This window comes from Ranitomeya variabilis, chromosome 6, assembly GCF_051348905.1.
Source record: "Ranitomeya variabilis isolate aRanVar5 chromosome 6, aRanVar5.hap1, whole genome shotgun sequence".
In the NCBI taxonomy this organism is placed as follows: Eukaryota; Metazoa; Chordata; class Amphibia; order Anura; family Dendrobatidae; genus Ranitomeya; species Ranitomeya variabilis.
The window spans coordinates 216,446,917-216,459,673 of record NC_135237.1 but is presented as its reverse complement, the minus strand read 5'-3'; the positions used below and the strand labels follow the sequence as shown (position 1 = coordinate 216,459,673).

At 43.5% G+C, this 12,757-nt stretch overlaps 1 protein-coding gene across 6 annotated transcripts in view; it reads right to left on the bottom strand.

The window, feature by feature from the left end:
- The window catches only part of RECK (reversion inducing cysteine rich protein with kazal motifs), a 1,181,658-nt gene that overhangs the window by 623,586 nt on the left and 545,315 nt on the right, over positions 1-12,757 (bottom strand). For all 6 annotated transcript variants that reach the window (XM_077269439.1, XM_077269433.1, XM_077269437.1 and 3 more), the window contains one exon: positions 1,172-1,205. In XM_077269439.1, coding sequence (XP_077125554.1) covers positions 1,172-1,205 — 34 coding nt within the window. The remainder of the gene's footprint in view (positions 1-1,171; positions 1,206-12,757) is intronic.

Here is a 12,757-nt window from a genome sequence, read left to right as displayed (position 1 = left end):
TCTACATCAAATTTGATCTATTAAGGTTATGGGCAATATTCCTAAGGGTAACCATGGTTTAGTTGGACATTCCTCCAAGAAAGAAGTGGCGTGGGTCTCAATCTGTGGAGAGAGTTAACAAGGCCAGAATAAAAGGTAATAGAGCTGTGTGTCGTTTTATGCCTTGGAATGAAGAAATGGGGGTGTGTCATGTGGATCTGGAATCAGGTGATGGCAAATTTTGGAGACTAGATGGGTTACATCTGAATGCAGTGGGACTAGATATTTGCTGTTTGGTCATACAGCAAGGTATTGCACTTGGGATAAGATTCTGGAGGAACTTAATTGTTTGAGAGGTACAAAACATTTATGTTGGTGGCAGGCGTGAAGGTCATTGAAGTTGGTGGATGTGATTAATGGTGAATTGGTGGAGAGAGGACACAAGTTTCTGGACCCCCCAACGGGACTTAAGGGATGACCCGAGTAGTGGAAATCCTGAGATAAGGGTTGTAGGGCCCCCAGAGAGTGGATTAAGTTTAATTGCCAGACTGGTTAACAGGTTCCTCTGAGCTGGTGCCCAAATAGATAGAGGTAAAATACGACTTCCATTTTTCCCAAGCGGTTCGTTCTGCTATGTATGATGTTTGTTTATTAAAAGGCTGCTGTGGCCAACTGAATATATTTCTGTGTGAAATCTGGTAATTTCAAAGACCAGGGGGAAAATATAGCTTACATCATGCATAACTCGCCAATACCCTTTGTCATGATTCTCACGATTTTATTATTCCAGATATTACTAAGTCTTTGGAATTTATTTAGGGGTGGGCGTGGGCGTAGTCAAACAAAGACCCAAGTGGTAAGGAGGTCCACTTCCACCTTCAAAGCAGCAAGCAGATGCTTTCACAGACACAAAAATGGGTGCATTGTGCTGAGCTATTGGAATGCAGAGTCCACACACTGTTTTTGTACAGGGGGCACTTTTCGGACTTTGTCCGCCCCTGGATTAATTATTATGTGCTATAAATTATTTAGTGAAACCCTATATATTTCATGGCAGAATCCAATTAGATAATTAAAAACAATGCAACATTATTTTTATTGTACTTTAAATAAGTGGCAAAAATAGTAAATTGCAAAACAGGATAAAAGAACAATTAACATACATTTACCTGTAAAAATATGTAATACTTACTTTCATTCCTACTGACACAGCTAGTTAGTGCATTCTAAAAATAAAAGGAGAAACATTAGTGCTTTTAGCCCCTCTGAGACGAAGCCCTTTTTCGTTTTGCGTTTGTTTTTCGCTCCCTTTCTACCCACAGCCATAACTTTTGTATTTTTCCGTCAATATGTCCATATGAAGGCTTGTTTTTTTGCGGGACAAGTTGTATGGTTGAACGACATCATTGGTTTTACTATCCCATGAACAAAAAAACAGAAAAAAATTCCAAGTGCAGTAAAATTGCAAAAAAAGTGCAATTACACAACTTTTTTGGGATTTTTTTTTAAATGTTCACCAAATGCTAAAACTGACCTGCCATTATGATTCTCCAGGTAATTACGAATTCATAGACACCAAACATGTCTAGGTTCTTTTCTACGTGTTGAAAAAAAATCCAAAGTTTGTTAACAAAAAAAAAGAATTGTGTCATTTTCCGAGACGCGTACCATCTCCATTTTTCATGATTCTGAAAGCGAATATAAATACCAAATATGCATATGTTTGATTTTTTTTTTATTGTTTTATTTGAATGGGACGAAAGTGGGGTGATTCGAACGTTTATATTTTTTTTTAACATTTTTAAAAACATTTTTGTATTGCTTTTGGCATGCTTCAATAGTCTCCATGGGAGACTAGAAGCTGCTATAACCCGAACGGCTCTGCTACATACAGGTGATCAGATCACCTATATGCAGCAGAACACCTCACTTGCTATGAGCGCTGACCACTAGGCGGCGCTTATAGCAATATGGCAGTGACAACCATAGAGGTCTCCAGGAGACCTCTGGTTGTCATATCAACCCATTGGTGACCCTTGATCACGTGACGGGGCGCACGATGGGTGGATTTCCGGCGTGATTGCCAGAACTGCATGTTAAATGCAGCTGTCAGAGTTTGACAGCAGCATTTAACGAGTTAATATCCATGGGTGGATCACAATTCCACCCGTGGCAGTTCCAGGCACACGTCTTCAAAACAGTTGACATTTGCCAGGAAAGATGTGGGCTCATCACCGGAACCCACATCAAAGGGGTACATACGACATGCGCCGTACTAGTACGGTGCATGTGGAGAAAGGGTTAAGTATTTCCTATACTCAAGTTAGGACCTGTTCACACCTGTGTTGTGTTTTGTTTCATGTAGTGGTTTTGATAGCAAAAATAGAACATGCTGCAATAATAGGTGGCATTATACGCACAGAAAAGCTGTCCATTATGCTGTATGCTAATGGAAGTTTTTAGGATTTGCTTAGTATCTTGGCTACTTAAAAAGACATACAGTAGATCCATTTACACATGAAAATTACAGTTGAGTGAAAAAGTGTTTGCCCCCTTCCTGATTTCCAATGCTTTTGCATGTTTGTCGCATTTAAATGTTTCATATCACAAAACACATTTAAATATTAGACAAAGATAACATGAGTAAACACAAAATGCCGTTTTTAAAAGAAGATCTTTATTATTAACCCATTTACACCCAAGGGTGGTTTGCACGTTAATGACCGGGCCAATTTTTACAATTCTGACCACTGTCCTTTATCAGGTTATAACTCTGGAACACTTCAACGGATCCCAGTGATTTTGACAATGTTTTCTCGTGACAAATTGTACTTCATGTTAATGGTAACATTTCTTTGATATTACCTGCGTTAATTTGTGAGAAAAACGAAAGTTTGGCGAAAATTTCGCAATTTTCCAACTTTAAATTTGTATGCCCTTAAATCACAGAAATATGTCACACAAAATACTTAAAGTAACATTTCCCACATGTCTAATTTACATCAGCACAATTTTGGAACCAAATTTTTTTTTTGTTACGGAGTTATAAAGGTAACAGAAGAAAATGTACCCCCAAATTTTTTGTGCAATTTGTCCTGAGTACGCTGATACCCCATATGTGGGGGTAAACCACTGTTTGGGCGCATGGCAGAGCTCAGAAGGGAAGGAGCGCCGTTTGAATTCCCAATGCAAAATTGACTGGAATTGAGATGGGACGCCATGTCGCTTTGGAGAGCCCCTGATGTGCCTAAACATTGAAATCCCTCACAAGTGACCCCATATTGGAAACTAGACCCCCAAGGAACTTATCTAGATGTGTTGGGAGAACTTTGAACCCCCTAGTGTTTCACTGCAGTTTATAACGCAGAGCCGTGAAAATAAAAAATCATATTTTTTCCACAAAAATGATTTTTTTTAGCCCCCCCAATTTTTATTTTCCATGGGGTAATCAGAGAAGTTAGACCCCAAAAGTTGTTGTCCAATTTGTCCTGAGTAGGCTGATACCCCTGTTTTGGCACACGGGAGAGCTCGGAAGGGAAGGAGCACTGTTTTACTTTTTCAACGCAGAATTGGCTGGAATTGAGATCGGACGCCTTGTCGTGTTTGGAGAGCCCCCGATGTGCCTAAACAGTGGAAACCCCCCAATTCTAACTGAAACCCTAACCCAAACACAACCCTAACCCTAATCCCAACCCTAACCATAACCCTAACCACACCCCTAACCCGAACATGCCCCTAACCCTAATCCCAACTGTTATGGTTCTCAATGGCAAGAGAACATAGCCCAGCAAACATAAGTACTAGCTCTTGGAAGGATGGAAACTAAACTGACCATGAACTAAACCTGCTGCACAACTAACAGTAGCCGGGTAGCGTTGCCTACGTTTTTTATCCCTAGACGCCCAGCGCCGGCCGGAGGACTAACTAATCCTGGCAGAGGAAAATATAGTCCTGGCTCACCTCTAGAGAAATTTCCCCGATAGGCAGACAGAGGCCCCCACATATATTGGCGGTGATTTTAGATGAAATGACAAACGTAGTATGAAAATAGGTTTAGCAAAATTGAGGTCCGCTTACTAGATAGCAGGAAGACAGAAAGGGCACTTTCATGGTCAGCTGAAAAACCTATCAAAACACCATCCTGAAATTACTTTAAGACTCTAGTATTAACTCATAACATCAGAGTGGCAATTTCAGATCACAAGAGCTTTCCAGACACAGAAACGAAACTACAGCTGTGAACTGGAACAAAATGCAAAAACAAACGAGGACTAAAGTCCAACTTATCTGGGAGTTGTCTAGCAGCAGGAACATGCACAGAAATGCTTCTGATTACAATGTTGACCGGCATGGAAGTGACAGAGGAGCAAGGTTAAATAGCGACTCCCACATCCTGATGGAAGCAGGTGAACAGAGGGGATGATGCACACCAGTTCAATTCCACCAGTGGCCACCGGGGGAGCCCAAAATCCAATTTCACAACAGTACCCCCCCCTCAAGGAGGGGGCACCGAACCCTCACCAGAACCACCAGGGCGATCAGGATGAGCCCTATGAAAGGCACGGACCAGATCGGAGGCATGAACATCAGAGGCAGTCACCCAAGAATTATCCTCCTGACCGTATCCCTTCCATTTGACCAGATACTGGAGTTTCCGTCTGGAAACACGGGAGTCCAAGATTTTTTCCACCACGTACTCCAACTCGCCCTCAACCAACACCGGAGCAGGAGGCTCAACGGAAGGCACAACCGGTACCTCATACCTGCGCAACAATGACCGATGAAAAACATTATGAATAGAAAAAGATGCAGGGAGGTCCAAACGGAAGGACACAGGGTTAAGAATCTCCAATATCTTGTACGGGCCGATGAACCGAGGCTTAAACTTAGGAGAAGAAACTCTCATAGGGACAAAACGAGAAGACAACCACACCAAGTCCCCAACACAAAGCCGAGGACCAACTCGACGCCGGCGGTTGGCAAAAAGCTGAGTCTTCTCCTGGGACAACTTCAAATTGTCCACTACCTGCCCCCAAATCTGATGCAACCTCTCCACCACAGCATCCACTCCAGGACAATCCGAAGATTCCACCTGACCAGAAGAAAATCGAGGATGAAACCCCGAATTACAGAAAAAAGGAGACACCAAGGTGGCAGAGCTGGCCCGATTATTGAGGGCAAACTCCGCTAAAGGCAAAAAAGCAACCCAATCATCCTGATCTGCAGACACAAAACACCTCAAATATGTCTCCAAGGTCTGATTCGTCCGCTCGGTCTGGCCATTAGTCTGAGGATGGAAAGCAGACGAGAAAGACAAATCTATGCCCATCCTAGCACAGAATGCTCGCCAAAATCTAGACACGAATTGGGTTCCTCTGTCAGAAACGATATTCTCCGGAATACCATGCAAACGGACCACATTTTGAAAAAACAGAGGAACCAACTCAGAAGAAGAAGGCAACTTAGGCAGGGGAACCAAATGGACCATCTTAGAGAAACGGTCACACACCACCCAGATGACAGACATCTTCTGAGAAACAGGAAGATCCGAAATAAAATCCATCGAGATGTGCGTCCAGGGCCTCTTCGGGATAGGCAAGGGCAACAACAATCCACTAGCCCGAGAACAACAAGGCTTGGCCCGAGCACAAACGTCACAAGACTGCACAAAGCCTCGCACATCTCGAGACAGGGAAGGCCACCAGAAGGACCTTGCCACCAAATCCCTGGTACCAAAGATTCCAGGATGACCTGTCAACGCAGAAGAATGAACCTCAGAAATGACTTTACTGGTCCAATCATCAGGAACAAACAGTCTACCAGGTGGGCAACGATCAGGTCTATCCGCCTGAAACTCCTGCAAGGCCCGCCGCAGGTCTGGAGAAACGGCAGACAATATCACTCCATCCTTAAGGATACCTGTAGGTTCAGAGTTACCAGGGGAGTCAGGCTCAAAACTCCTAGAAAGGGCATCCGCCTTAACATTCTTAGAACCCGGCAGGTAGGACACCACAAAATTAAACCGAGAGAAAAACAACGACCAGCGCGCCTGTCTAGGATTCAGGCGTCTGGCGGACTCAAGATAAATTAGATTTTTGTGGTCAGTCAATACCACCACCTGATGTCTAGCCCCCTCAAGCCAATGACGCCACTCCTCAAAAGCCCACTTCATGGCCAAAAGCTCCCGATTCCCAACATCATAATTCCGCTCGGCGGGCGAAAATTTACGCGAGAAAAAGGCACAAGGTCTCATCACGGAACAATCGGAACTTCTCTGCGACAAAACTGCCCCAGCTCCGATTTCAGAAGCGTCGACCTCAACCTGAAAAGGAAGAGCAACATCAGGCTGACGCAACACAGGGGCGGAAGAAAAGCGGCGCTTAAGCTCCCGAAAGGCCTCCACAGCAGCAGGGGACCAATCAGCAACATCAGCACCCTTCTTAGTCAAATCAGTCAATGGTTTAACAACATCAGAAAAACCAGCAATAAATCGACGATAAAAGTTAGCAAAGCCCAAAAATTTCTGAAGACTCTTAAGAGAAGAGGGTTGCGTCCAATCACAAATAGCCTGAACCTTGACAGGATCCATCTCGATGGAAGAAGGGGAAAAAATATATCCCAAAAAGGAAATCTTTTGAACCCCAAACATGCACTTAGAACCCTTCACACACAAGGAATTAGACCGCAAAACCTGAAAAACCCTCCTGACCTGCTGGACATGAGAGTCCCAGTCATCCGAAAAAATCAAAATATCATCCAGATACACAATCATAAATTTATCCAAATAATCACGGAAAATGTCATGCATAAAGGACTGAAAGACTGAAGGGGCATTTGAAAGACCAAAAGGCATCACCAAATACTCAAAGTGGCCCTCGGGCGTATTAAATGCGGTCTTCCACTCATCCCCCTGCTTAATTCGCACCAAATTATACGCCCCACGGAGATCTATCTTAGAGAACCACTTGGCCCCCTTTATGCGAGCAAACAAATCAGTCAGCAGTGGCAACGGATATTGATATTTAACCGTGATTTTATTCAAAAGCCGATAATCAATACACGGTCTCAAAGAGCCATCTTTCTTAGCCACAAAGAAAAAACCGGCTCCTAAGGGAGATGACGAAGGACGAATATGTCCCTTTTCCAAGGACTCCTTTATATATTCTCGCATAGCAGCATGTTCAGGCACAGACAGATTAAATAAACGACCCTTAGGGTATTTACTACCCGGAATCAAATCTATGGCGCAATCGCACTCCCGGTGCGGAGGTAATGAACCAAGCTTAGGTTCTTCAAAAACGTCACGATATTCAGTCAAGAATTCAGGAATCTCAGAGGGAATAGATGATGAAATGGAAACCACAGGTACGTCCCCATGCGTCCCCTTACATCCCCAGCTTAACACAGACATAGCTTTCCAGTCAAGGACTGGGTTATGAGATTGCAGCCATGGCAATCCAAGCACCAACACATCATGTAGGTTATACAGCACAAGAAAGCGAATAATCTCCTGATGATTCGGATTAATCCGCATAGTTACTTGTGTCCAGTATTGTGGTTTATTACTAGCCAATGGGGTGGAGTCAATCCCCTTCAGGGGTATAGGAGTTTCAAGAGGCTCCAAATCATACCCACAGCGTTTGGCAAAGGACCAATCCATAAGACTCAAAGCGGCGCCAGAGTCGACATAGGCATCCGCGGTAATAGATGATAAAGAACAAATCAGGGTCACAGATAGAATAAACTTAGAGTGTAAAGTGCCAATTGAAACAGACTTATCAAGCTTCTTAGTACGCTTAGAGCATGCTGATATAACATGAGTTGAATCACCGCAATAGAAGCACAACCCATTTTTTCGTCTTAAATTCTGCCGTTCACTTCTGGACAGAATTCTATCACATTGCATATTCTCTGGCGTCTTCTCAGTAGACACCGCCAAATGGTGCACAGGTTTGCGCTCCCGCAGACGCCTATCGATCTGGATAGCCATTGTCATGGACTCATTCAGACCCGCAGGCACAGGGAACCCCACCATAACATCCTTAATGGCATCAGAGAGACCCTCTCTGAAATTCGCCGCCAGGGCGCACTCATTCCACTGAGTAAGCACCGCCCATTTACGGAATTTCTGGCAGTATATTTCAGCTTCGTCTTGCCCCTGAGATAGGGACATCAAGGCCTTTTCCGCCTGAAGCTCTAACTGAGGTTCCTCATAAAGCAACCCCAAGGCCAGAAAAAACGCATCCACATTGAGCAACGCAGGATCCCCTGGAGCCAATGCAAAAGCCCAATCCTGAGGGTCGCCCCGGAGCAAGGAAATCACAATCCTGACCTGCTGAGCAGGATCTCCAGCAGAGCGAGATTTCAGGGACAAAAACAACTTGCAATTATTTTTGAAATTTTGAAAGCAAGCTCTATTCCCCGAGAAAAATTCAGGCAAAGGAATTCTAGGTTCAGATATAGGAACATGAACAACAAAATCTTGTAAATTTTGAACTTTCGTGGTGAGATTATTCAAACCTGCAGCTAAACTCTGAATATCCATTTTAAACAGGTGAACACAGAGCCATTCCAGGATTAGAAGGAGAGAGAGAGAGAGGAAGGCTGCAATATAGGCAGACTTGCAAGAGATTCAATTACAAGCACACTCAGAACTGAAGGGAAGGAAAAAAAAAAATCTTCAGCAGACTTCTCTTTTCTCTCCTTTCTCTGTCAATTAATTTAACCCTTTTTTGGCCGGTCAAACTGTTATGGTTCTCAATGGCAAGAGAACATAGCCCAGCAAACATAAGTACTAGCTCTTGGAAGGATGGAAACTAAACTGACCATGAACTAAACCTGCCGCACAACTAACAGTAGCCGGGTAGCGTTGCCTACGTTTTTTATCCCTAGACGCCCAGCGCCGGCCGGAGGACTAACTAATCCTGGCAGAGGAAAATATAGTCCTGGCTCACCTCTAGAGAAATTTCCCCGATAGGCAGACAGAGGCCCCCACATATATTGGCGGTGATTTTAGATGAAATGACAAACGTAGTATGAAAATAGGTTTAGCAAAATTGAGGTCCGCTTACTAGATAGCAGGAAGACAGAAAGGGCACTTTCATGGTCAGCTGAAAAACCTATCAAAACACCATCCTGAAATTACTTTAAGACTCTAGTATTAACTCATAACATCAGAGTGGCAATTTCAGATCACAAGAGCTTTCCAGACACAGAAACGAAACTACAGCTGTGAACTGGAACAAAATGCAAAAACAAACGAGGACTAAAGTCCAACTTATCTGGGAGTTGTCTAGCAGCAGGAACATGCACAGAAATGCTTCTGATTACAATGTTGACCGGCATGGAAGTGACAGAGGAGCAAGGTTAAATAGCGACTCCCACATCCTGATGGAAGCAGGTGAACAGAGGGGATGATGCACACCAGTTCAATTCCACCAGTGGCCACCGGGGGAGCCCAAAATCCAATTTCACAACACCCAACCACATCCCTAACCACAACACACCCCTAACCCTAATCCCAACCATAACCCTAACCACACCCCTAACCCTGACACATCCCTAACCCTAATCCCAACCCTAATCCCAACTGTAAATGTAATCCAAACCCTAACCCCAACTTTAGCCCCAACCCTAACTTTAGCCCCAACCCTAACCCTAACTTTAGTCCCAACCCTAACCCTAACTGTAGCCCCAACCCTAACTGTAGCCCTAACCCTAGCTTTAGCCGCAACCCTAACCCAATCTTTAGCCCCAACCCTAACCCTAACTTTAGCCCCAACCCTAACCCTAACTGTAGCCCTAACCCTAACTGTAGCCCTAACCCTAATGGGAAAATGGAAATAAATACATTTTTTAAATTTTCCCTAACTAAGGGGGTGATGAAGGGGGGTTTGATTTACTTTTATAGTGGATTTTTTAGCGGATTTTTGTGATTGGCAGCTTTCACACAGTAAGAGACACTTTTTATTGCAAAAATAGTTTTTACACCTCCACATTTTGAGAGCTATAATTTTTCCATATTTTAGTCCACAGAGTCATTTGAGGTCTTGCTTCTTGTGGGACAAGTTGACGTTTTTATTGGTACCATTTTCGGGAACGTGACATTTTTTGATCGCTTTTTATTATGATTTTTGTGAGGCAGAATGAACAAAAACCAGCAATTGGTGAATTTCTTGGGGGGACGTTTATACAATTCCATGTTTGCTAAAATTGATAAAGCAGTTTTATTCTTCGGGTCAGTACGATTACAGGGATACCTCATTGATATCATTTTTTTATGTTTTGGCGCTTTTATACGATAAAATCTATTTTAGATTAAAAAAATAATTATTTTTGCATTGCTTTATTCTGAGGACTATAACTTTTTTATTTTTTCGCTGATGACGCCGTATGGCAGCTTAAATACAAAAATCTAAACTTGTACTTCAGGAGTTAGATGCTGCAGAGCGGGCTTTCTCAATGCAGGTCACCCCTAACACACAGAGAAGACTTAAGGATGCTCAGTTACGAGTGCCCAAAATGACTCTAGAGGTGGCCGCGCAGACATGTATGTTCCAATCGACCCAATTCTTTGAAAGTGCAGAGAGTGTGGGGCAACTACTTTCGGTTATAACGTTAGCACAAATAGGGTCCTCGTACATACCTGGGCTCAGTGGTGGGGATGGGACACTTATCACGGATTCACCGGGAATTCTAAGGATTTTGAGGGCCTTTTACACTAACTTGTATTCCTCTCATTTTGGGGCTTCTACGGAAGAGCTTGCGGACTTTCTAGAAGCCGCCAGGCTCCCGTGACTTTCTGATGCGGACAGAGCTTTGTTAGATGAACCTTTAGGTTTAGATGAGCTGGAAGAGGCTCTGAACACTATATCTAATAACAAATCACCGGGGGTGGATGGCATACCAGTGGAGGTCTATAAAAAATATAAGTCGGTTCTACTCCCAATATTGTTGACTACAATTAACGATAGCCTCGGGCATGGGGTCCTTCCGCCTTCTATGCGGGAAGCTATTATTACTGTCATACCAAAAAAAAGATAAGGATCCTACCCTCCTGGCCTCATATAGACCAATCTCCCTTCTGACAGTAGATGTTAAGCTATTAGCAAAGGTGTTGGCCATCCGTCTTTCAAAAGTCGTGGAATCTCTAATACACTCGGATCAGGCGGGATTCATGCCTCGTAAGTCAACGGCCCTAAATATTATAAGACTATATCTCAATATGCAAGTGGGGGCAGACAATGTGGAGAGGTGGGCAGTTCTGTCCCTTGATGCCGCTAAGGCATTCGACAGCGTGGAATGGAAATACCTGTTTGCTACACTTCAGTGCATGGTAATCCTAGACATTCACCGAGAGCATAATGCCCCAAAGATAGTAGAAAAACTGTTTCATTATAAATGTACAAATTTTATTAACAACATACAAAGACAAAAAAATAATAGAATAAAACTGTTACAAGTGATGAGGAAAAGGTTGATGACAAAAAGACACACACATCAGGAGACATATACATGTAATGGTGCCAAAAAAGATGCAGCACATGGAGCAAATGCTCCCCTGAGAGCGGCAGGAATATTATAGAGGCTCCTAAGGTAGGAAGTCCTATAAGAACCAACCAATAAGCTAAGTAGCAAGAAAGGCCCATTCATATAAATCAGCCAAATCCATACTGCCACCACTCAGATTGCACTAACCCATAAAGTGCAACAATAGCCTAAGTAAACTGCTGCCTAATTGTGCTTACCCATAATGTAGACTCCTGATAGAGGTGTCAGTCAGATAGCCCCGACGTGCGTTTCGCGTACTGAGCTTCCTCGGGGTGCTGCCAATTCAGTGCATGGGTTTTGGTCCAGGCTTTGGATTAAGCTTTTGTACTCAGAACCATCGGCAAGAATACGAGCGAATGGACTGTTATCTGAGCCCTTCAATCTGTATAGGGGTGAGACAGGGTTGCCCTCTGTCTCGGCTGCTTTTCACCCTGGCAGTGGAGCCTTTGGCTTTGAGGATAAGACTTAGCCCAGAAATTGAGGGGTTTAGGTACGGGACATTAGAGGAGAAAGTGGCTCTCTAAGCCGATGACATTCTCCAGATTTTGGCTGACTCTGACGGATCACTCAATGGAGTAATGTCACTTTTTGTTGAGTTTGGGGATATATCGGGTTTGGCCATAAACTGGGAAAAGTCTGCTATTTTACCATTAGACCCAACTGTGGTTAGAGCTCCACAGGTGCCAGTAGTGTCATGTTTTAAATACCTGGGTATCAATGTATCAAACAACATATTAGATTATGAACGCTTAAATATTTCCCCGCTTGTGGCTAGGATTAAACAGAAGATTAAGGCCTGGACTAAGTTACATTTGTCAATAGTTGGGAGAGTGAACCTGTTGAAAATGGTGATTATGCCTCAGCTTTTATATGTTCTTCATAAGTCCCCAATTTGGCTTCCCCAAAATAGGTTCTTTAAAATTAATGCACTGTTTATGGAACTTATATGGTTGAAAAAGGGTGCGAGAATTAAGTTAGAGCACTTACAAAGGAGTAAGGAGGAGGGAGGGTTGGCATTGCCTAGCCCTTGGCTATATTTTTTATCTTCCCAGTGTCAACATCTGGCAAGTAGAATGGAGGACACATCTGTGGAAATGGGGGGAGGTTGAGGGATTCTTCACTATCTGGGGGGTCGGGGACCCCTACTGTCTAAGTTAGAGGCGAATAAATTTAAACTGTGGGTGTTTAAATTTACGACGGTAATGCTTATGGTCAAAGTGTGGGGTAA